The sequence below is a fragment of the Strongylocentrotus purpuratus genome, unplaced genomic scaffold, assembly GCF_000002235.5.
Source record: "Strongylocentrotus purpuratus isolate Spur 01 unplaced genomic scaffold, Spur_5.0 spur5_scaffold_21, whole genome shotgun sequence".
NCBI classification, from domain to species: Eukaryota; Metazoa; Echinodermata; class Echinoidea; order Camarodonta; family Strongylocentrotidae; genus Strongylocentrotus; species Strongylocentrotus purpuratus.
This window is the reverse complement of record NW_022145607.1, coordinates 34429357-34455601: the sequence shown is the minus strand read 5'-3', so window position 1 is coordinate 34455601 and position 26245 is coordinate 34429357. Positions and strand designations below refer to the sequence as shown.

The 26245-nt window shown below is 40.0% G+C and overlaps 2 protein-coding genes across 2 annotated transcripts; both read right to left on the bottom strand.

Moving 5' to 3' along the window:
- Positions 1-1761: 1761 nt before the first annotated feature.
- On the bottom strand, positions 1762-5966 carry LOC591462 (quinone oxidoreductase PIG3). The gene is made up of 4 exons (XM_030994354.1): positions 5819-5966; positions 4548-4760; positions 3103-3299; positions 1762-1980 (listed from the first exon to the last, which is right to left on the bottom strand). The coding sequence occupies exons 1-4, from the start codon at positions 5964-5966 to the stop codon at positions 1762-1764; spliced, it is 777 nt and encodes a 258-aa protein (XP_030850214.1).
- LOC115928039 lies at positions 5866-26245 on the bottom strand. Its single transcript, XM_030994581.1, has 6 exons — positions 26136-26245; positions 23134-23403; positions 21377-22879; positions 19831-20001; positions 6426-6533; positions 5866-5977 (listed from the first exon to the last, which is right to left on the bottom strand). The coding sequence occupies exons 2-5, from the start codon at positions 23398-23400 to the stop codon at positions 6483-6485; spliced, it is 1992 nt and encodes a 663-aa protein (XP_030850441.1). The 5' UTR covers positions 23401-23403; positions 26136-26245; the 3' UTR covers positions 5866-5977; positions 6426-6482.

Here is a 26245-nt window from a genome sequence, read left to right as displayed (position 1 = left end):
CAAATATTGCAAGAAATTATGTCACCTTGACATAAGAGAGCAAATATGATGAATCTATTCATAGAGTTTGGCAACAAATTAACTTTAATACCGGTATGAAGTATTAAAGACTGGCCATGGGGTCAAATTTCATGTCGTGTGTCACATTGTTTCTTCTGAAATTCTGCTGCCTCTTCTATATAGATTGAGATGGTTGGTTGGGTTTACCTCTCAGAGGAACTTGGTAATGAGGATCAATGCCGTACCAAAGGGCACTAGTGCATCAACTTGGTTTTGAACCCAGGACCCCCTGGTTTAGAGACCATCGCTCTACCACTGAACAACCACACCTCCTTTATGGATTGGAGGAAATTTAAAATTGGTTAACAAGATGCAATACCGCTATATGAAATTTCATGTATGAAATAATCAAGGACAGTCAGTCTACAGACTCCCCATAGGTAACCCCTATCTTAAATTCTTAAAGTCTTGTGTTCCGTTTATTGAATACACCAAAAATCTCAAAAAATTATAAAAAGTTATGATCCTGTGTTGTGTTAGGTATGATTCTGAATAGCAGGAAATATATTTATGCACAATAATATTCTTATAAGAACACAGTACTAAGGCACAAAACTGTAATGAAAATAGATTTTCACTAACTATACAGTACATGATATGTTGTTTTTGATATTACACATACCGGTAGAACTTTGTTAACAAAATATTAAATATTCGTTGTGAACCATAACACTAGCCGTCTTCTATGGCCCTGTTTAAACGTAATGCAGTAATTTTTTTTAATTGTTTTAAAGATGAAAACTCGGTGCGTAAATGACAGGCAAGAGGCAATATTTCGAGAGGTAGATCAAAAATCAAAACTCCAAAAAACAATCATCCTCATTACACATATATATTCACTGATCTGTGTGTTACAACATACAGGAATGCAAAAGAGCACAATGGTTTTGTGGTGGCAGTTTTGTTTAAAGGGGAAATCCAGCCTGATATAAAGTTGAATTTAATAGATGCCAGAAAATGAGAGGAACAGGTCTGAAAGTCTGAGCGAAATAAGATTGAAAATAAAAAAAGTTTAAATTTTTGAGGTTGTGTTCAATCAAAGACAAAATGGCAACTCTGTCTTAGATATCTTGTGAGGTTCCCTCCCATTTGCTAATGTATAATTCTATTCTCCATGAAGAAAATTTTAAATATACATCCACACCTAAGTAATTATTGCAAATACAAACCCTATATGCGAAAATATCCATTACTTCATCAATACCCGTAAGAAAGAAAATAAAGAGCGAATGAGAGAGGAGCTCGCATGATCTGCCGCAACATTGCCAATTTGTGTTTCATTGATTACAAATTGAGAAATTCATAACCTGAATATCTTTAATCAGATTTTGCTCAAACTTTCACTAAACTGTTTCTCTCATATTGCTACTTTTTATTAAAACCAACTTTATATCAGGGTGGACTTCCCCTTTAACCCTTTTACTGCTTCATATCTGAACGGACCTTGATAGCTTGTTCACACGCAACACAGGGAATTTCAGCGTTTTTTTTATTACATGTTCATGAGTGACAAGAAGGGAAGATAAAACGTAGATGCACCCAAAAAACGTCACACACATACTCATTGATTGTGTATTATGGAATACAGAAATGCGAAACATATTACTCTTATGACATTATATATTTTTTTTTTAACCCCATACCCCAACAAAAGAAATGCAGTGATTTCCGCCATATATGTGAACGGTACCTCGGTGGGGCTTATAGCTCATCTGAAGGCTTGCTGGTGGTGTGCGCTACACTGAGTGTGACCTTACCCAGTGTTTTATTCTCGTCCATGTACTGATGGGCCGCCGAGATCTCCTCCAGGGGAAAGACGCGGTCAATGATCGGCTGGAAGTGAGGTTGTTCTCCTGGGGATGAGGGTGTGAAGTGAGGGAGAGCCTTCTCGGTGAATGCCTTGACCAACTCGGCTTTGTACTGGATGGAGATAAATGGATAATGATATGTTGAATCGGGAAATGGAACAAATTCATGATTAGATTGCATAGATAGGTCCTCTTGCATAAAAAGCTGTGTTTAAAATGGGACTGCACTACTTGTAGCTATATACTTGCGCCCTCTGTAAAGCAAACAATGCCTAAGTGGTATCCGTTGGTTCTCCATGATCCTCTTTTTCTTTGGTTAATTGAGAGCTGATCTGATGAGATAACCACCTGTCAGTGACAAAGCAGGGAGGTCTAATCCCTCCTGGCCAAAGAAGTGCAGATAGGTTGTTGTTTTTTAATATTAAAAATAAAATAAAATGGAAGGTGCAAATATACTGTCCTAATTAGTTCAAAATCAAGTTGCAGTTAGTCTTGCGTTAATTTTAATCACAATCTTATTTTCCACTCAGGACCTATGACGACCACACTCTAAAAATTAAGAGATACAAGAGGCAAAAACAGAGTAAACAACAATGCTTTTGGCCCAAAAAGAATAGTGGCAATCTCTTTACTGCTTTTATCACAAAATTTACTAAGTGTTGAATATTCAGCCTAATTCAATATGTTTCATATTTCTCCAAAAATTATATAAAATTTGGGTCTACCTCTCATCAGTACATGTATGTGATTATCATTTTTGGACATGAAGATGTGGGCCCTGTTTCATAAAACTTGTTATCAATCACAAATGCTAAAAATTATTTGACAAATTTGCTCTCAGCCAATAAAACTATATAATTTCAGTAGCTTATAAAATATATGTAAATATACATATACATATTAGTTCAGAAATTAGTTCAAAATCAAGTTGCATTTAGGTTTTGTGTTACTGTTAATCATAACCTTTTGTAAACTTAGCAGCTATGAAAACCCGATCTCTAAAAATTAAGAAATACAAGAGGCAAAACAGAGTAAACAATGATGCTTTGGACATGTGTCAATCTTGTTTCTGCTTTTACCACAAAATTCATGCAATAGTTGAATACTATATCTCAATTCATTAAGTTTTATATTTCTCATAAAAATCTTTAAAAATTGGGTCTACCTCTTTTCAACAGTAAGTGATTAGTGTGGGAACTAAGAACTGGGGCCTGTTTCGTAAAAAATATCGTACCTGATCAGATCTTGGTCTGAGCGTAGTGCCTCGAATGCTGATGCGTTTACGAAGAATGTCACCCAGTAGGGCGCCCTCTACATTCCGTCCACCCATCAATCCATACAGCACCCATGTACCGTCAGGAGCGAAGGCCTTCACATTCTTTTCCCAGTATGATCCACCAACGCAGTCCAAGATGATGTTTACGCCTTTTCCTAGGATGGAATTGTCAAATACGTTCTCTTGATTATTCACGATATGTGTAATAATAAAAAATTATTCCGTTTTAACCAGCAGGAGCAATATTTTTTGTTTTGAATCAAAATCATATGGTCAAAATAAATATATTAAAAATCATGTTTGTATCACATCTACCATGAAAAAAAAGAAGAAAGTACCTGTCTATTTCCCTAATTAGATATAATGCAGAGCATTGATATAAATAAAAGAGGAAGGAAAATAGATTTTGTCTGCTAAATATTCACATTAAAGATAAAGACCAGTTATGGTCATGCGATTGCATTGTGAAAGAAACGTTGTGGAATCGATCAGAAAAGGTTGATCATCTAGCATAAAAGTATTGGTGTGTACTGATAGGTTCTGGAATCATCAAAATGATGAGAAATTTGGCCCAGTCTTGGTAAAGTTACAAGCACTACACAGAAAGATGTATATGGGGCTACGCACACATGCGCGACACGTGCGTTATATTTATCAGGTCCAAATAGATATAATAATTTACCACATATATCAATTAGTAGGCGGTTTCTCAGCAAAATTTGTATGATCACGTAATAGTCAAAACATATTCTATCACATGATTGGTAATAAGGGCTTCCATTTCATTTCTTGAGAGGGGGCAGTTTCCAAACTGGTCTTTACCTTTAATGTTGTGTTATAAATGATTTTCCTAATCATAAATGGCAGAAATTTCTTAATCCTTTTAAGTTTCTTTTGTCAAATGTTTCACTAGTCATCTGTTTCTCTGATTTTCTGCTTCTACTCAAAAGAATCAATGATAATAATACTGGTAATAGGTCAATTTATAAAGTGCAGTTACTATATAAATATACTCTCCTGCACTTAATACAAGGTATCATTTTATTACCCTGCTGTAGCTGAGCAGCCATTATGAGGCGCTAAAGCATTCAAGAAATTTCTTCCTAAATCATACCGGGTACCCATGTACTTCACATAGGTAGAGAGTGGCAAATGTAGATTAATGTCTTGCCCAAGTGATCCACAGTCCTGTGACGTATTGGCAAGACCAGGGGGGTGTTTCACAAAACGTGTCATCTGTGACAAATGACAGAATTGTTATAAGCTACTGAAATCCTTGCTTCTGATTGGTTATCAGCAGACTTTTCACTGATTTTTGTTATTTGTCATTAAAAAAAAGGTTTTGTGAAGCACCCTCAGGACACCGCTTCAATCAAGGAATGTTACTTTTACTTGAAACATACCTTGAGTAACCTCCAGAACTTTCTCTGCAAAATCCACCTCCTTGTAATTGAAAGCCTCCGTTGCCCCGAGACTCCTAGCTTTCTGTAGCTTAGCCTCGGTACCAGCCGTCACGATAGGGATTCCTCCGAATTCCTTCACGAGCTGAGTGGCTGCTGTACCAACACCACTTCCACCAGCATGAATCAAGACTATGTCTCCTTTCTTCAGGCTAGCTGTAGGATGACATAATAGAAGCATGACTTGGTTGGAGTTCGATATGAAGTGTAGTGTCTGTTTGTCATGTAGTTTTCATAAATACTACATAACAAACAACTGTAACTATCATATCTGGGAAGTGTTTCACAAAGACTAGATAGACTTTAAGTTGGACTTAACTATGGCAGGCCATTCATGCCACTGGTAGCTCTCACCATTGGTCTCTCAATTATGATCTTTAGATAATATTCTTTCCTTCGATAATGTACAATGAAAAAACATAAATTCTGTAGATTTGTAACCATGACTTGTACGTCCCTTGAGAGACCAATGCCAGTAAATGGTGAGAGTGAACAGTGGCATAAACAGCCTGCCAAAGTAAAGTCCAACCTAAAGTTGATCTTAGTCTCTGTGATTAAACACCCCCTGGAGTGTATAAGACCAAATCAATGATTTCCTTAATTAGCTTTGAAGCTATAATAGGACAGCATTGGTCATGCATGCTCATCTGTCAAGCAAGACGAATATATAATCTTGTTCTCCTTTTGAAATTTACAAACATATATAGAACCTTATCTAGGAATTATACGTTCAGATACAGTCTACTGTTGGATGTTCTTAACTGAGCAAATTGGCTGTATCACAATAATCTATCTCTGATGAATCAATCCGAAAAATCAACACCAGGGTGGCATTTCACAAAACTTGTCATCAGTGACAAATGACAGTTTTTGTTATAAGCTACTGACATCTTTGCTTCTGATTGGTTATCAGCAGATTTGTCACTGATTTTTGTCATTTGTCATTGAAAAAAAGGCTTTGTGAAACGGGCCCCTGGCATATGATTGAAAAAAATGCAAGAGCAGGGTTTTTTTCTCCAAAATGATATTCTACTCGCATCAGACTATTACAAAATTAAAGAAATTACATTTGTAAACCCTAATAGGGTTGATCAAACCCTTTAATCACAAACAAATTACAAGTCTGAAATATATGAGGATAGGCTGAAAAATAAACATCGTTCTTAAAACACTGATTTAACATTACGACATCGATCGTAACCTATTCAACCTACCAACAAAGAATAACAACTGAAAGGCGGTCAGCCACACTTCAGGGATAGCAGCTGCTTGTTGGATGGTCAGGTGATCAGGAACAGGTATCAGGTGATCTTCATGGGCCGTTGCATACTGTGCATTGCCTCCCCCTGGAAGAAGGGCCATGACTCGGTCACCTGGCATAATATAAATGGAATTTATTAATTTTTTCAAATTTCATATTCATTTCAAATTAGTTAATACATATCATAATAAAGCTGAGATAAAACAATTTAATATTGTATACAAAAACATTAACTTTACCCCCCCCCCCCCCCCACCTCATAGAATGTTTAGGCCATTTAAGATCAAATTTTACTATAAAATGTGTACCTTTAATTTAAAAATTTACAGTAAAAAGGGCGACTAACTGGAATGCTCCCCTGGAAGTGCAGAATGTGTACATTTATTAAACAAGGGACACTTTCTTATAACAGTATTACTGCTTCAAAAATACTACATCAATCATGATTTCTATTTTCAAACAAAGCTCTTATAGAAAGGTTAGAAGACTATTAGCAGTGTTATAGCATCTACAGGAGGGGGCTCAAGCTAAATGATGTTCAAAGAATAAAAGATTCTCACCTATCTTCCACTTGCCCGGAGTGGAGTTGGCGAGATCACACACCTCCCCCGCAGCCTCTAGTCCAAATACGAGTGTTGACCCTGGGGGACAGGGTACAAACCACGCCTCTAAATACAGAAAACGTGACAGAGAAGGAACATGATAGGGCATTTGCCATGGACCAGCTAGGGTTTTATCAAACCTGCTGGTACTATTCAAATATATGTAAAGTAAGTATATGGTGTATCAGATTATTATTATACACCTGTAGCTTATTAACACTAGTGTGGCTAGGAGGGATTAGACCACATAGCGAGGTCACTGACAGGTGGCTATCTCATCAACTCAGCTCTCAAATAACATAAGAAATAAAGGATCATGGGGACCAACAGGCACCGATGGCTTTCATCGAAAGGGTGCGGTGCGGTGCGGCGCGGTGTGGTGTGCTCAACGCACCCATTCGATAAAAGAGGGGGGCCTTTTCTCGAAAGGGTGCGTTGAGAGCGGAGTACCGTTTTAACACACCCTTTCGATGAAAGCGGGGGGGCTTTTCTCGAAAGGGTGCGTCGACTAGTCTTTCGCATCAGTCGTTTAAAATGAGGATCTCGGACAGAAGGTAATAGTTGCCAATTTAAGTATATCGAAAATGTATAAAATAAAATGGAATGGTCTTGATTACAGAGTGGTCTCTTTGATGAGGGAGACAGAGAGAAGGAAAAAGGGAAAGGGAAAGGGAAGATAAAAGGAAAGAAAGAAGAATAAGAAGAGAAGAGGGAAACGGGGGGGGGGGCGAAGGACTCTTGCCCCCCCCCCCCCCCCCCCCCCCCCCGCCGCCAAAAAATAAATCAGAGAGAGAGAGAGAGATAGAGAGAAGGGAAAGGGAAAGGGAAAGAGAAGATAAAAGGAAAGAAAGAAGAGGAAGAAGAAGAAAAGTGGGAAAGAGTGAAACGGGGGAAGGGCGAAAGGGAGAGAGAGAGAGAGAGAGAGAGAAGGGAAAGGGAAATGGAAAGAGAATATAAAAGGAAAGAAAGAAGAGGAAGAAGAATAAAAGAAAAGAGGGAAACGGGGGCGAAGGGCTCTTGCCTCCTCCCCCCCCCCCCCCCGCCAACAAATAAATAGGAGAGAGAGAGAGAGAGAAGGGAAAGGGAAAGAAAATATAAAAGGAAAGAAAGAAGAATAAGAAGGAAAATTGGATACGGAGGAAGGGCGAAAGGTTCTTACCTCCCCCCCCCCACCCCCTCCCGCCAAAAAAATAAATAACAGGGAGAGAGAGAGAAGGGAGAGGGAAAGAAAATCTGAAAGGAAAGAAAGAAGAGGAAAAAGAATAAGAAAAGAGGGAAAGGGGGCGAAGGGCTCTTGCCTCTCCCTGCCAACAAATATATAAGAGAGAGAGAGAGAAGGGAAAGGGAAAGAAAATATAAAAGGAAAGAAAGAAGAAGAAGAAGGAAAGATGGATAAGGGGAAGGGTGAAAGATTCTTACCTCCCCACCCCCCCCCCTCCCGCCAAAAAATAAATAAGAGAGAGAGAGAGAGAGAGAGAGAGAGAAGGGAGAGGGAAAGAAAATCTAAAAGGAAAGAAAGAAGAGGAAAAAGAATAAGAAAAGAGCGAGAGGGGGCGAAGGGCTCTTGCCAACAAAATAAATAAGAGAGAGAGAGAGAGAGAAGGGAAAGGGAAAGAGAAGATAAAAGGAAAGAAAGAAGAGGAAGAAGAAGAAAAGAGGGAAACGGGGGCAAATAGGGCTTTTGCCTCTTCCCCCCCCCCCCCCCCCCCCCCCGCCAACAAATAAATAGTAGAGAGAGAGAGAGAGATAGAGAGAAGGGAAAGGGAAAGGGAAAGAAAATATAAAAGGAAAGAAAGAAGAAGAAGAAGGAAAGAGGGAAACGGGGGAAGGGCGAAAGGGAGAGAGAGAGAGAGAGAGAGAGAGAGAGGGAAAGGGAAATGGAAAGAGAATATAAAAGGAAAGAAAGAAGAGGAAGAAGAATAAAATGAAAAGAGGGAACGGGGGCGAAGGGCTCTTGCCTCCCCCTGCCAACAAATAAATAAGAGAGAGAGAGAGAAGGGAAAGGGAAAGAAAATATAAAAGGAAAGAAAGAAGAAGGAAAGATGGATAAGGGGAAGGGTGAAAGATTCTTACCTCCCCACCCCCCCCCTCCCGCCAAAAAAATAAATAAGAGAGAGAGAGAGAGAGAGAGAGAGAGAGAGGGAGAGGGAAAGAAAATCTGAAAGGAAAGAAAGAAGAGGAAAAAGAATAAGAAAAGAGGGAAAGGGGGCGAAGGGCTCTTGCCTCCCCCTGCCAACAAATAAATAAGAGAGAGAGAGAGAAGGGAAAGGGAAAGAAAATATAAAAGGAAAGAAAGAAGAAGAAGAAGGAAAGATGGATAAGGGGAAGGGTGAAAGATTCTTACCTCCCCACCCCCCCCCCCCCTCCCGCCAAAAAAATAAATAAGAGAGAGAGAGAGAGAGAGAGAAGGGAGAGGGAAAGAAAATATAAAAGGAAAGAAAGAAGAGGAAGAAGAAGAAAAGAGGGTAACGGGGGCATAGGGCTCTTGCCTCCTTTCTTTCCTATTCTCCCTCTTTTTCGTTTTTCTCTTTCTTTCTTTTCTTTCTTCTCTTTTCTTTCCTTTCTTTTCTTTTTTTCTTTTCTTTTTCTTTTTTTATTTTCTTTCCCTTTTACTCTCTTTTTTCCCCTCCCCCTTTTCTCTTTTTTCCCGACGGCAGCGCAATTTTACCGACAATATCCTGACAGGTGGGGGGGGGGGGGGTGTCGCACCCCCACACCCCCTTTGGAGACGCCCCTGCCTTCGCCACTGTTGGCGACCACAAGGCTATCAATACAAATTAAGACATATTAATGAAGATTTTTTTTTAATGTTGCAGAGAGATAAGTATTTTCTCTATGAACTTGTTTAATGGACAATAAATAATATTAAAAACATGAATACTATAGCGGTATAATGATGAGAGAGATGATTTAAGTCATACTTTTTTTCAATGTGATTGGAGTGGACTTGAGGGTGGGGGGGGGGGTCCCTCTAAGATCTCGGCCGTTCACAGCCGATCGCCGCGAAAATGCATATTTATGGTAATTTATGCAAACAAGGTCAGAGAATTCACATTTTTACCCATAAATCATATATAATTCATATTCGAGCGTTCTTTTTCACTTCATATATTCGTTACAATAATAATACGACAACAAAGTTGGAAGAGCCAGTTTATCCCTATGTTATCTCTTGTTTTGATAATTTGTATTTATGTATTATATTATTTTGTTATTTCATTTCATTTCTATCCACAATTCAACGATTTTTACCCAAAATCAAACACATTTACTTGAAACAAGACCAAATAACCAATGTTTTCTCTTTTTTTAAAAGAATAAATGGTATTTCCATATGTTTGGTACATAAATCACAAAAATGAGCGATTTTAGGGCTGACATGCAAAAACAAAAGGTCACGTGACTCCGCAATTATACGTCCGATTTTCAACAAAAAAATGTTTCAAAAGATGCGTAAGACTCGAAAGAAAAAAAGTCATGAAAGAAAAACTTTATATCTGCCGCGGTTCCGGAGTAGTCGCGAAATTACTAGAGAGCACTAATCTTTTTTGGAGCCCTCAAAAATTTGAAAAATCGTACCCCCCCCCCCCCCTTGAACGCCAGGGGGGGGGGGGGTATCTCCCAAAAACGGTAAAAATTAACGTGTTTTTTTTTTACACGTTTTTTTCCCAGGGCGGAGCCCTCAGAAGCTCAGGGGTATTAAACATCAAAATTAACGTCGGATGAGCATAATTTTATACCTTATTTGTGACAGTGGCAGGACACAATTTGGTGTTGGGTCCAGGGGGCGGAGCCCCCAGAAGCTCAGGAGTTTTGTCCATTAAATAATTATTATTTTATACCTTATTTGTGACACAGGGGTCACGAATTGGCGTGGGGTCCAGGGGTGGAGCACCCGGAAGCTCAGGGGTTTTGGGCAATAAATAACGGTCAGATGAGCATATTTATATATCTATTTGTGACACTGGCAGAACACAACTTCTTCTTCCTCTTCCTCTTCTTTCTTTCCTTTTATATTTTCTTTCCCTTTCCCTTCACTCTCTCTCTCTGTTATTTATTTTTTTTGGCGGGAGGGGGTGGGGGGGGGGAGGTAAGAACCTTTCGCCCTTCCTCCGTATCCATCTTTCCTTCTTCTTCTTCTTTCTTTCCTTTTATATTTTCTTTCCCTTTCCCTTTCCCTTCTCTCTATCTCTCTCTCTCTCTACTATTTATTTGTTGGCGGGGGGGGGGGGGGGGGGGGGAGGCAAAAGCCCTTTGCCCCCGTTTCCCTCTTTTCTTCTTCTTCCTCTTCTTTCTTTCCTTTTATCTTCTCTTTCCCTTTCCCTTTCCCTTCTCTCTCTCTCTGATTTATTTTTGGCGGGGGGGGGGGGGGGGCAAGAGTCCTTCGCCCCCCCCCCGTTTCCCTCTTCTCTTCTTATTCTTCTTTCTTTCCTTTTATCTTCCCTTTCCCTTTCCCTTTTTTCCTTCTTTCTGTCTCCCCCATCAAAGAGACCACTCTGTAATCAAGACCATTCCATTTTATTTAATACATTTTCGATATACTTAAATTGGCAACTATTACCTTCTGTCCGAGATCCTCATTTTAAACGACTGATGCGAAAGACTAGTCGACGCACCCTTTCGAGAAAAGCCCCCCCGCTTTCATCGAAAGGGTGTGTTAAAACGGTACTCCGCTCTCAACGCACCCTTTCGAGAAAAGGCCCCCCTCTTTTATCGAATGGGTGCGTTGAGCACACCACACCACGCCGCACCGCACCGCACCCTTTCGATGAAAGCCGGCACCGATTGGGGAATTTTTCTATATAGAGGGAGCAAGTAGCTACAAGTAGGACAGTGGGGCTTTAAACAATAGACCTGTTCACTAACATATTCAAATTTATGAATGTTTCTTTCCTGGGTAACTAGTGATGACCAGTCTGCATACATTACTTTTTCTATGTCAGGCAAGCCTCAGGCAATATTTTGGGTTGTCAAGAACAACCTTTGTTTAAAAAGTATGCATAAAATCTGAATATTTTAGTAAAGCGGTGTATTCTCAATAGAATGTATTTGCATCAACAAAGTTTTAGTAAGGATTTCAAATCCTTTATGTTGTTGTTGGTAGTTTGGCTTTTAGCCTTAATAAAATGAAGCAGTGCCTAAAGCTATGGTAACAAATCAGAGCAGCGACCGACCGATCAGTAGCCTGCTCGGTCGCTGCTGGAATTAGGCATCGCCCAGCGATTAGGTCGGTGCCCGGGCGGCGACTGACCAGGCACCAGGCGTATTTTGGGCGGCGAGTGAAAAGTGAGCAAGCGCCGCCCAAATTTTAACTCCGCGCTAAAACTTCAGCGGCGACCGGGTGATGCCCTAAAAACGAGCGGTGCCTGGGCGGCCGCCGCCGGGCAGAATTGGTTAAAAACTCGCCGCTCGGCCGCCGGGCAGGCAACTTTTGGCTAATGTGACCATAGCATAAGACCACGATGGCTATTAAATAAAGGAACACACACATTGATTTGTGACCGTATCTTATGTATAAAATAATGAATAATCTAACCCCCGAGTATTTAAGAAATGAATTTGAGTTGAGAACCCATTCCTACCCTTCCCGAATTGGAGCTCAAATAAAATTACCCAAACCGAGAACAAATTACCTCAAAAGATCATTCAAGTATAGAAACGCAAAGGCCTACAACACACTTCCTCCTCATATCAAATCTTCCCCTAGTGTTAATAAAGTCAAATCTAAGATTGCAGAACTGTTACAGTAGCACATGGTCCCCCTCCTTATTTTGTTATGATTAGGGGAGCCTTCCAAAGTTGCGACTGTGCCGCGACGCGTCGGGGCGCAGAGCAGGATATGAGAACAAAGGAGGCGCCTTATTGCGCCCATTTGCGCCTTTTTGCGTCGGATACGAGAGGACTTCAGATGGTTCCCAGCTCATTAAAATCTGGCTATTGTTTGGAGTCTCATTGTTACGAAATTACCCCGCCGGGGCGCGCCCCGGTGAAGCACTTGACACTTGTGAATGGGAGCTTAAACTTTGAATAGCTTTCGCGCCCTTTCGCGCCCGGTCCGGCGCATTAGTTATTCATGTATAGTGCCTGCTTGTGTGTCGCTCTCGTCTTGCGAGATTTGACTCTGAAAAGCATTACTTTGGCTACTGATTTGTTTTAATATTATTTTACGTACATGACATTGGTTACAATGTTTGTTCTGATTGTTTATTTTCCTCTCAACATCGGAGTTCTGTAGGCGTTAACGTTGACATGATTGTTCATTATTTCATCTCCTCCTGTTCTGTTCATGATTGTGTTCAGGATATTAATTTTAATACAAATTGATTTGTTCACGACAAAAACAACTTTATTTTATACTTACCCCACTCTCTCTGACATTGTTTTCCTCGTGCATGTTTTGACACTTTATTTGATTCATATTACATTAAAATTGTGTATATTTCCTCTAGCGATGTTATCGCATGTTTTGTTTTCTTTAATTTTCGTTGCATCTTGTAAACAGTTCTGTCGTATGATCATTATAAATCATATAATTATATCATCAGTCTGTTATTTCAATACATAGATCCTTTGAATCTTCTTAAAATTAGATAACGTATTTTTAAATCCTTGATGTTGAAAATGATACTTAATCAAGAATGTCGTAGTTTCTCCTCGAATTTGATTTAAAAAGCGTTTTATCTGTATTACGATTTTTGTTTATGCATATGATATCCGTATTGTCGGGAACATCATCAATATGTTTCGTTAGAAGGAAGACGCTCATTTTCAGAATGTTCTTTCTTTGCAAAACAATAATGTTACGAACAAAATTAAATACACTGTACCCGTATCATCGGGGATATCGCAAAACTCCCAGGCAGATTATCAATTGCAAATCAACATAGTAAATTATGCCTAAATCGTAAGAATAGAACATGCATAAAAAAAGAAGAGCGTTACCAGGAAATAATGTTTGAAATTTCACCTCGAACATATCTCAAGAAGAAATTAGTTTATCATTCTGTTCCAAAGAATTTTAACGAATATTTCTTTACGAAGAAGGGGGGGGGGGGGGTTACAGCCGCGGCCAGTTTTAGATCTAGGTCATTGTTGAGAAGAACTGAAATACGTATATATTGTGCTTAATTGGGGCCACGTGGTATCGAAAGAGCGTAGTGCGTTCTAAAACAAATAATACAAGCCATGGCAATTCGTTCAATTGCTTCTCGTAACAGAACTGTCTCACTAGCTGTCTAAATAATGATCCATCATGCGCGTGTTGGTATCAAGTAGTAGACGGAATTTATAATGATTGCGTTGTTTTGGGCCATTTTTTTCTTTAGGGGTGGGGGGGGGCTAGCCCTTATTCATCTTCTACTGGGTCATCACGAAACACAAATAGTGTTTAAATTTTCCGCAATCCCTTTAGCAGGCGCGGATCCAGGATTTCTTAGGGGAGGGCGCCCAATTTTTTTTTTGCTCTTGGAAATGTGAAAATCGCGCCGGCCGAAAAGTCGCTTAGTTGGGGGGGGGGGGGGGGGGGGGGGGGAGGGGGAGGGGGGAGGGGGGGGGGGGGGGTAGTGAGCACAATTTTTTTTTTTTTTTGCTCCCGAAAATTTGAAAATCGCGCCGGCCGAAAATTTGAAAATCGCGCCGGCCGAAAATTCGCTCAGTGGGGGGGGGGGGGGGGGGGGGGGGGGGGGGGGGGGGGGGGGGGGGTAGTGAGCACATTTTTTTTTTTGGCCCTCGAAAATTTTAAAATTTGCACCCCCCCCCCCTTGAGCGCCAGGGGGGGGGCAAACCCCAGAAAAGGTAAACAAAATAACCCCCCCCCCCCCCCATGGATCCGCCACTGTCCTTCAGCGCCGAGGGTAGAAAAGCCTATAGAAAAGTCAGCTGGACAATGGCAATTTAATGTTGGTCGAACAATCAGGGAGAAATACTGGGCACACATGTACACAATATTAGCCCACGTCTTCAATATAACCAGGAAATCCCGATATAACTGTTTAAGCACATGCTCACAATATGAATTTCAAATCTGGCTATTGTTTGGAGACTTATTGTTATAAAGGGGTACTTTTCACGCACCAAAGTCCGGCTCGTCTAGTACACAAAAGTCCGGCCCGTATTGACTTTACACACCGGACTTAGGGGGCTATTTTCAAAAGGAGGGAATATGCATATGCGTACCCTACATAACACTCAGTGGGGGAGGGGGGCGGTGCGCTTAACGGCGAAGCGCTCTTTGTGAATTGTGAATTTGTGAATGGGAGCTTAACTTTGAAAAGCTTTCGCGCCCGTTCAAACGCATTAGTTATTCATGTAATCCCCGCGTGTGTGTCCGCTCTCGTCTTGAAAGATTTGACTCTAAAATTTTCACTTTGGCTACTGATTTGTTTCATTATTATTTTACGTACATGACATTGATTTAGATTCTTATTCTGATTGTTAATTTCCCTCCCAACATCGAAGTGTTTTAGGCATTGACGTTGGCATGATTGTTCATTTCTGTTCATCAATGTGTTCAATACTTCAATTATATTAATTTGTTCACAAACAAAACAGAAACGATATGTATAATTGTATTCTTTCTGTATGTTTTGGCACATTATTGTTTCATATTGCATTATTTTGTTCTGTCATCCGATCAAAATAGGTCATATATCTTTATCATCAATCTGTTCATTCTCATGCAAGATCGATTTAAAGAATAGAAACGTAGGTTCTCTAAATCTAAATACTTATAATCAAAGACATTGTAAGATTCTGCTTGAAATACGATTATAGGGCGTTTATAAATATGTCATACGAAACGAACAAACATCTGCAAATTAAAGATATTACAAAAATGATAATCGTATTGTCGGGAGCCTGCATTATCAAAACGTTTCGGTAGATGGAAGACGCTCTTTTTCGAAATGCACTCACCAAAATTCTGCTCGAATCATAAGGAACACTGTCTCTATGCAAAATTATAAAACTAATTTTACGAAAAAAACACGAATATCTGCATTATCGGGGAAATCGATATACTCCCAGAGAGATTATTATTTGCAAATAAACATTGTAAATTATGTTTGAATCGTATGGGACCTTGAAGAAAGAAGGAGTGTTTATCGGACACGATATTCGTTATTTTCACCTCGAACCATTCGAAATCGCCTATATATGTTCCAAACATGAAATTTGATTGAATATTTCTTCGTGAAGAAACTGTATTGGTGGTGGCATTTGACGTAACAATTTGTTGTCATCAATTGCTCGTGAGGTTTTGACGTTTCATATTTGTTAGCTAACGCTAGTAAAGTCTCTTGTTTTAACGTGCACTGCATTGGTGCACTGTATTTAGTTATAAGGCCTGAACACGTCATGTTCACATTGGGTGTTATATAGCATACGGATGTTATAGTACATGTAACTTTTACAAGGACATTGTTATTGCAACGCAATGACAAAAGACAGCTCTTTGAGCAGCTAATAGTTGGTGCGCCCATTGTTCCGCTCATAGGCGGCTATCACCAATTACCGGGCATTATTTGTTATTGCATCATTAGTTTTCTATTTATTTATTTAGTTTTGGGGAGGGGGATATCGTATTACGAATTCATGACCCTTATGCATAATGACCATGTTCTAAAATTACAAATAGCGGTCTTCATGAATAGTTGTCCAATGAATAGCGGTCCTTATAACTAGCGAGCGGAGCCCTCCTGATGGGCCTCTGCCATTTACGTCCGGCCGTTCACTTCGCCGCCCCCCTCCCTCACACACACACACACACACACACACATAATACGCAGCCTTAATAGTGTACCTAAACAAGAATCTATAGCAAATCGGACAATTATAGCGATCAAACAATAGCCTTGCTCGGCCGCGTGAAATCCTGCCACAGCATTCGAACTTTTCTTTTGTATTCGTTCTATAGAACTCTACTTTATCTTAAAGCGAGGTGAAATGAAAAGAGCGTCATCATGAGTAGATCTTTTGTTTGATGTTATCCTTCTTCTCCCTAGTTAAGTCAAACCTCAATTTAGGCCTATCCATAAAAGGTAGCTTCCTGTACCGTTTGCTTTTTTTTTTTTTTTTTTACCTGACTGCTACATGAAGCATATGCTCTGAATTAGGCAAACAGGTGACCGGCGGCTTTAAGACCTCTCCGAACGAAATGTAATGTTGAGTTATGCCTTACCAAAGGGCACTAGCATATCGACTTGGTTTCTAACCAGGGAGCTCCCGGTTACGAGCTGCTCTGCTCTACCACTGGGCTCAAGCGCCTCCCTCCTTTTAAAAAGATCTTTTAAAATTTGCGTGTGTTTTTTTTTTTTTTTTTTTGGATTAAGAATCAAAACATGTTTGGTATGTTTTTGTATCTATGCAGTATGATTTCAAAATTTCACTTTCGCCACTTAATTATACAAATCTACGAATAAATGATTCGAATGTTAGAGCAGAACTCGATGTTTGTATTTGTGTCCCTGCCCGTTTTGCGATCATTTAGTACATATAGCGCAAAGTAGAAGTCGAATGATAAATTATCACCATGAACTGCTTAATGTTTTGTATGGCATTTCCATTTGCTGCTCAACTTTATCGCCATCAAGCTACGCTTTTTGTTTACATCTTCATGACACACATGTTTTATAATCTCGATATAGTTCCTAGACTCTTTTTTCTATTCATTCCACTTTTAAAAAGAGCTATGGAATTATTATGATTTATATACCTCACTTAAGAAATCCAGCCATCTGATTGGTCGAATTGCATTCATAAACTTCAACTGTTCCTGTAAAATTCTCGGTAACCATGCATAAAACATTTCAATATTTTTAATAACCATGGTTATTAAAAAAAGTTGGTCAGCCTCCATGGTTACCCCATAGGTTTACATGTTAAAAAATGGTTTGAGCGATGGAGGATGCCGTATGTGTGCGAAGGATTGGTCGGTAATTTCAATACAATTGAATCTCGATCGATCTTACCGACAATTTTATCTTGCATTGTTGACATGAAGACGAAAATAAACTTCCAAAAACAAAAAAACAACATCTGCCGATAGATCTTGATCTAAGTTCGTGCCAATATGCATTGCAAAAGTAAAAGAAGAGTCCGTATATGGAGCTTTTGCAAAGCATTCATCACACGCGAAGCCGGTTTCAATCCATTTTAATGTATATATTGGAGAAAACTGCCAAGCATGTTAACGGCGGGCCATAGCCGAGTGGTGTAAGCGTTGGTTTTCGGTACACCTCTTGTTGTACGTACGCAAGGGTTCGAATCCCGTCTTCGACAAAATGATAAATATTTTTAATTTTTCATTTTTTAGTCTATTTTTTTTCGGCATATAAAAGTATTAATGACTGCTTTAATATTCGAGAAATAGTTGTTTTCATACGCTCTCGGGAAGGTTACAATTGGGCTATTCCCCTCGGCAAGCCTCGGGGAATAGCACAATTCTAACCTTCCCTTGAGCGTAATAAAACAACTATTTCTCTCAAAGCAGTCATTAATACTATATTAAAACGCATTAAGGACGGGCAATTTTCGAAGGCAAATCTCTGGCGTGATATCCTGCCACAGCATTTTATGTTTTTTCCTTTAGAGCGAACTTTTCTTTTGTATTCGCTCCATACAGAACTCTACTTTATCAAACAGCGAGTTGAAATGAAAAGAGCGTCATCTTAAGTAGATCTTTTGTTTGATGTTTTGTTTGATGTTATCCTCCTTATCCCTAATAAGCAAACCTTCAATTTATTAGAACCAAGTCAAGGGAGGAGAAGAAGAAAAAAAGAGGATTTTACTGACAAAATATATATTCTTCCAAGCTCAGGCTGTGGCAACGCGTAGCGTGAATATGAATGACGGGAGAGAAAGATAATTCCTTTGTCCATTATTAGGACGCTAGAATAATATCGCGATGTGGGAATTATACAAATATGTTGATAATCATTCAAATTACAAACATAACAAGCGTCCTAAACAGTAATCAATTTGCCAACTATAACCGCATACATGTATTCATTCACATCATTCGCCTTTTATTTTTTGTTGTTGGGGACAATCAAGCTCGCAATTAAACAGCCATTAATCGTACATAGTCATCTTTATTTCACATTTCATACAGTCGTCACAAAAATTAAAAGGAGGCGTATTAAACCCAACAAAAATAAAATGTGTGTTGATTGCCCCCCGAAACAAAGACGCTCCCACCAGACAAGTTCATGCTGTGCTGTAGCAATGTACATCGCAAAGCTTCCACAATGATTGGAAAGATAATACCCCGCCCGTTACGACGCAAAACGGCGCGAGAAGAATAGATCGCGATGCGAGAAGAATACATCAAGTTTTTACAAACAATGGAGTGTTTATCAGAACGAGAACCGGAGGAGGGGAAGACAGGCTTTGGCCGACAAATACTTGCTATATATCAAGTTTAAGCTGTACCGCGCATCCCGAGCGAGAACAATGACGCGAAAGATAATCTTCCATCGCCTGGTAGGGCGCAAAAGGGCGCAAGAAGAATAGAGCGGGTTTATACCAACAATAGACAGTTTCTTTTCATATGCAAGAATCAGATGAGGGTGACTATTGCGCCCCTTCGCGCCCCTTTGCGCCTCAATGCGTCTCTTGAGACGCGACTGTTCTATTCATCGCGCCCCGACGCGTCCGGGCACAGTCGCAACTTTGGAAGGCTCCCCTTACTTGTTTTTTATGAAATGTTTTTTTTTATTTTTTTTATTTTTTTAAAAATCCCTTTATCTTATATTACTTCTTTTTGTTCTTTCTTCAAAATGTATTTACTGTTGTTCATATAATGTATTTATGTTTTGTTTTGTTTATGTAATTGTTCCGGACCCCACGGAAGACCAGCTTTCCCATGTCGGGTTAGCTGAATGTGGGCTATCCATCGTATTTTATGCATTTTTACTATGTTTTTTATACGAAAATAAATACTACTACTACTACTACTACCGTGGTCAAGTTGGAATTACTTCTTCAAAATGCCATGCCTAATCCCACTTCAATTTCTTTCAAAACCCAGTTGTAGTTAGGACTCAAAGTTTACCAATCACCAACAAGTATTTAGCTCTTAATTTCATGGGTTCATACTCTAAATACGAGCTGCAAATAATATTTCTTTAACGCCCACTCTAGTCTCAAGTCAGACTTGGGTTCTGCTTTATCCTTTATTTCATTCATACTCATTAACTGTTAGCCCATATATTGTTTGTTAAAAATTTGTTAGGTCTTTAAAAAAAAAAATACATTCTAACTGTACACAATTGGTACACATTAAGATCTTGGGGGCTCAGTAATTGACTAGTGACTACTAGACTTGTAAATGCTGGGCCTGGCAAAACATTTATGTCAATCTCACCTGAAGGGTATCAGCTCTGTTTATCGCCGATGCATGTATTCTCATGAGGATTTCATGAGGTCCAGGCTTGGGGATGGGTACCTCAGCCACGCTCAGTACCTCCGGTCCTCCCGTACCCGTTTGCTGCACAGCCTGCATCATCATCATTGGTACCCTCTGCAATCGAAGGTCCTAGAAAGTAGAAGAAAAGAATTTATGCATAGGCTCCATGCTAAGTTTTCAGTTTAGGCCTAAAATAAAAACTTCTTGTATTGCCCTTTGGGTGCCAAAACATGGGTCGGTCAGTCGGAAATGTTTTTTTTGTTTTAATTTTTTTTTTTGCCCTCTTTTGGCCGATATTTTTCAGATTTTAATGCTTTAATACATGTGTTTCAATGTCATCATTACATTGATATCTTTTTCACCTCATAATCACCCATGGTTTGCACAAGTGAGAATTTTGGAATAATTTGGTTTTATGCATTTATATCCCTTTTAAACAAACAAAATACATATTTTTTATTCATTAATTAAAAAAAAAAAAAAAAAAAAAATGCTGACCGTAGATTTTCAGATTTTGGGGTAGGTCCAAAGGGCAATACAACAAGTTTTTATTTTAGGCCTTACCTTTTGTTTTCATTTCTTTTTTAATAAATTGGTCAAGGCCCCTGTTTCATAAAACTTGTTATCAATCACAGCTGCAACATGTTTATTTATGACACATCTGCTCACAGCCAAACAAATGCAGGATTTCAGTAGCTTATAACAATTATCGAACTTGATATTGATAAAAAGTTTGATGAAACAGGGGCCTAGTTCTACACAATATGCTTCTAGTATCATAGACAGAAATAACCATCTAGTATGGGGAATTCTATAATAAAACTGACATGTGTCAACCTTCCTTATAGAGGGAGTTAGTGAAGCCGGATTTAGTCTCAGCGGAACAACCGCCGATATCAGAGACGGAAGCTTTCGGTCTATTTTCTACACAAAACAATTTCTTAACATCAATAATCCTAGTCCAAACAACTAACCCTTACTTGAACCCAAACCCTAAACCTAGCCCTATACTTTTGAAAAAATCAAGCAAAGAGTAATCGCTAGTCTAGTGAATGTCAAATCAAGACTGGTCCAGCCAACCCAAGGTTTAACCGAGATTTAAAATTCTTTCATGGGTTCAACAGCACACATTGGACGGGAACTCCTTTAAAGCCCCTCTTCACTAGTTTGACTAGGAGGGATTAAACCTCCCTGCATGGTCACTGACAGGTGGTTATCTCATCTCATCAAATCAGCTCACAATTAACATAAGAAAAAGGGGACCATGGGGCATCGATTAGGCATTGTTTGCTATATAGATGGCGCAAGTAGCTATAAGAAGTGCAGTGGGGCTTTAAAGTCATTTAAGAAGAAGAAAAATTCATCTCAAATGGTATGGAGACAAGTCTGATGTTTGAAGAAAAAATAATAGACCCCTATTAACAAAATTGGCTCTAAAAAATAATGTTAGTTAGTTACAAATCAATAAGAATGTCATAAAATTGCGTCGCAGTTGAGGATATACCCTAGCTGGATAAAAACGATCTTGGCACTTGCTGCACACCATCTCGTCTACTTCTTCGTCCCTGGGTTCCTCTCTGGACCTCTTCCCTCCATTCCTCTTCTCCTTCTCTGCCTTCTTGACTTCTCTTTCTTCTCTCTTCTTCTTCTTTATGGCCTCTCCTGCCTCCTTGTCTTCTCGCCTCTTCTTCTGGTAACTGATCAAATGTGCAACAGAGATGGTTTCTGGGAGCTCATCTCCCGCTTTCCTCTTCGATGCCATCCTCGTAGCTTCCGGGGATTTTAGGGACCTGTCCAATGCCGAGGAAACGTAGTTAGGTGGCCTTGGACACGAAGAAGATCTTCTTGGCATGGCGGGATTATCTGTTGTGGTTGGTGCAGCTGGTGGTGGTGCTGGGACGACTTGTGGTGGTGCTTGAATGGCTGTTGCAGGTGGTGGTGCTGGGACGACTTGTGGTTGTGTTGGTGCTTCTTGGGCGGATGGTGCAGCTGGTGGTGCAGCAGGTAGTGGTGCTGGGAAGGCTGTTAGAAGTGCTAGGACGACTTGTGGTTGTGTTGCGGCGGCTGTTTGTGTTGCTGCAGCGGCTCTTGCAGGTGGTGCTGCTTGGATGGTAAGCACCTGTGACGGAGCCAGCTTCTCCCGGCAATATCCCCTAGTAAAAGGGAATATGCCTGCTGCTCTGAATCCTTCTATGGCCAACTCAGGTTTGATGTCCGCCCAAGCCTTGGCGAACACGCCGGCGAAGGAAGCCTTGGTGACAAACTGCCCAGAATGACCATCCTTCCACTCTCCTTTCCTCTCCTTAAACGCTTTCTTCAACGGGCCAAAGACGAACAGGCCTAGTGGTTGGATGACATGATTCGCGTTCGCCTGAATCCGGTACAATATGATCTGCTTATCTTGACAATACTGGGCTACTTGAAGATCAACATGGCTAGCATCACCATCCACAAGAAGGAGCACTGGAAAGTGGGTTCCACGGCTCAGTAAAAACGGATGGAAGTGGTCTGCGAGCCACGAGAGGAACAGCTCTGAGTTCATCGATCCACTCTCACTGAAGCCATAAAACCAACTTTCCGGTGCTCCTTCCATCGGTCTCCATTTACGAGAGACCCTCTTCCCTGGGTAGATAATAAACGGGGGGCAGAAGACGCCACTTGCGGATGCCGCCTCCAAAGTACTTAAGTTGTTCTTTGCCCCTCTCATTCCTATGACCCTGCCACTCGTCGGCGAAAGAGCAAAGCCGCTCTCATCAGCATTCCAGATCCGATCTGGTGAGGTTAGGATGCTGACGGCATTCTGTTCGACAAGGTAGGAGTGAAGTCCCTCGAACCACCTGTCAATTTTTTTAGGGGTGAGTACTGCCCTCTCCTTGCCTAAAGCTTGGGGGGTCCTCAGGGAAAGGGTGGGGTTCCTCTTTATGAATCTGCTAAACCAATTTTTCCCCGGTTTGTCCTCCTTAAAAGGGTTGGGTCTCCCATCTTCTCGGATGATCTGCTGGGCCATCTGCATGAGGTGAAGAAAAGAAAAAGAAGAAAAAGTATAATCGTAATATGAATTAATGTTTAATGATGTAATTAATTCAAATGAAATGAACAATTTGTTGAATTAATTTGAAATACTTTCAATATGAATCTTCAATCTAAATCAGAATTGAGCTTTATTATTTTATCTTCCATAAAGTCACAATTTAAACACGCCGATTGTGGAATTGTATTTTATCATTAAGTATGGTACTGTATTTTGGTGTATCTTATTACCTGTAATATTTGGGGCTTGGTCCTTTCATACCCAATCTTAGACATCTGAATTGCCCAGGTTGCAATTCTCGCTTCCTCATCCACGGTCAAGTACGGAGATGGCCCCATGGCACACATTTCAGGGGGTCGTCGACCTGATGCCTTGTCGAACATTGTTGCCCTCGGAATACCGTACTCTGCCGAAGCCTGTCTTTGGGAGAGCTCGCCCAGCCGAACTCTATTAATGGCCTCCGCCAGTGATGCCTCTGTATATTTTCTTTTTGGCATTTTCTGTTAATTTAGAAAATAGGAGAAAATATATTGAAAGAAGATCGATGCAGATTACAATGGAGGTAAAGCATTTCTAGAACTTGCTATTATCCTACCATTATTTTCATTACCATCCATTATTAAGCAGCTTTTGAAATATAAAGAAAGTAAATACTAGGAGACTACAAAGATATCAGCTGCCACGACATAGGCCTACAATTATAACCCCCCCCCCTCCCCCTTCCAAAAAAAAATGAAGGAAGGAATTAATGAATCTTTAATCCATTTCCCATTTAAACAAAGAAATTACTGAACTAATAGAATATAATTAGATCAAAAGCCTTGATGTATAAAACCTTCCTTATCACATTGTTAATTTGAATATTTAATGTATGGGTACGATAATTTCATTCTTTCAAAGTATTTTCTTTTTTGATAACATGCTCGAGATCGAGACATGACATAGATTGAGATCGATGCACCTCTTGCTTTCTTTCAATCTGTGTGCTACGATACATGTACGTCATAACGTTATATGCCTCACGTCACAATCAAAGCATGTACCAAACTACTACGGGTAACCCAAGTAATAATTGTCTATCTCTTGTAACGCTAAATTTGTCAAGTTTTAAACAAATTCTCCTTTTCCTTGAATGGACCATCCCGACTAGAATGAAAGAATGGAGGAAAGGGGTGCGTACTTCTAGAGACTCTGGGTACACACCTTTTCAACATACAACGTTCACGCCTATTTGCGACAAACACCATCTAAATAACTACAAAACAATATCAAATTTTAAATTTCGAACTAAAAAAAGAAGAAGCGTACTTTCTGCATCTACGACGAAAGTACGCAAAAACTTAACCATGTTGATTTTTTTGCGTCCATCTCACATGCTACGTTGCGTTCTTCAGCGTATAGTTACGTAGGACAGCGTACGCTAGACGTAGTCGGTACGCAACACTACGCAACTCTACGCATGGCCCGGTGAGCAAGGAACTTTAATCTCTTAACTTACCAGTTAAAGATAAAGGTGAGTTCTGGTAAAAAAAAAGAAAATTAGTTCTCACAAAATCAAACGAAAATTACACTGAATGTTCAAGATTGCAAATAAATGTCATATGCCAAACAATTTTGGTATAAAATGTATGCTGGCTGAGTAATGAGCATAGAAAGATTAGGAAATCAAGGTTAGTAGCTCCGACACCATTTGTGTAGTCCCATATACATCTTTCTGCGTACAGTGCTTTTTGCTTTACCAAGACTGGGCAAAATTTATTATGATTTCGGTGACTCCAGAACTTTGCAGTCCTACACACCAATACTGACATGCTATATCATCAACTTTTTCTGATCCATTCCACATCTTTTCTGTCACAATGCAATCGGATGACCAGAACTCACCTTTATCTTAAAACACCTGCTAGATTTCCTATCGGCGACTGGTGTCATAGATTGGGCAGAGTACTTAGCCTGTGGACGTTTTTCGGCAAAGCAAACTTACCTGGGAAGCCAGGGTAGTTTTTAATCGCATATTTTCTGTTTGATCCGATACCAAAATCAAGATATTTTAGTCATCAGCAAAGAGCTGCACTGTAGACTGTGCTGAAACATACTCGGGGAGGTCGTTGATGAAGTGGAGGAAGAGCAGAGGTCGGACCATGCAACCTTGAGGAACCCCTGAAAGAACAGGTGATGTACGTGACTTTACTCCTTCAAGCAGAACCCTCTGGGAACGGTTGCTGAGTAGATTATCAATCCACTCATGGATATTGCCTCTGATTCCATAATAGTCGACTTTGTACATCAGCTTACTATGGGGAACCTTGTCAAAGGTTTTTGACAAAATTGACAGGTCCTAAAGGATAACATCAAGTTGTTCGCCATCCTCAATACCTCTAGCAAGATCATGCACAGCTAGTAATAGTTGAGATGTGCATGAGCGCTTCTTACGAAAGCCATGTTGGGCATCACTTAAGATGTAATGGTTGTCGAGATGGTCAAGAATACTACTGCAAACAATATGTTCCAAGGAGGTCAGTGAGATTGGTCTGTAGTTTTCCGCTTTATATCTACAGTACCGGTACATCAGCGTTCTTCCAGTCATCAGGAATGATGCCTTGGTCGACTGATGCTTGAAAGAGGATAGTGAAGATACTAGATAGGTGTAACTGTAAGCTCCAACGTACCATGGCAAGTTCCTTCAGGAACGTTGCTTGTGGACCATCTGGACCAGTAGCCTTGCCTTGTGTATAATTATGTAGAGTTGTACACTCCAGCAGGATCAGGATTGATCTGGATTCGATCCATGTCTGGATAAATGGTTTTGTCCCTCGTCTTTCTGATGCCGTGGGCGTGGTCAATTTTGCGGTCTGCAACTAGACTGTCGACAACTGCGATATTATATATATATAGACCCTATATATATATATATAATTGCGATATACCCAAAAATGATCAAGAATACCTTATTTACATTGTGTGTAGATCAACTTTAATAATAATTAGATCTAATAGTCGTCAGCAGTATTGCCAGACAGCGAGGCCGTTACTGCTGGAATTCAACCCCTAGGCTTAGTTCAGGCAGCTTAGCAGTGCGGGCCCGGAGTGCGGGGTACCGCCGAAAAACTGCACTGACGGAGACGCACCTCAAAACTTTTACAACTAGATATGGTGGTAATTCTGCAACCAAATTCCATAAACATTTGTTCTCTGTAATGTCTAATGAAAACAAATGCAGTCAAAAACTTACCTTTAAAATCTTAAATTATCTCTGAAATTGAAGAAGAAAGAAGAGGAAATCGTGAGCTGAGCTGAGTCGTTCGTGCATGAATGCAGATGCAGGGCAGAGCTCTAGGTTCA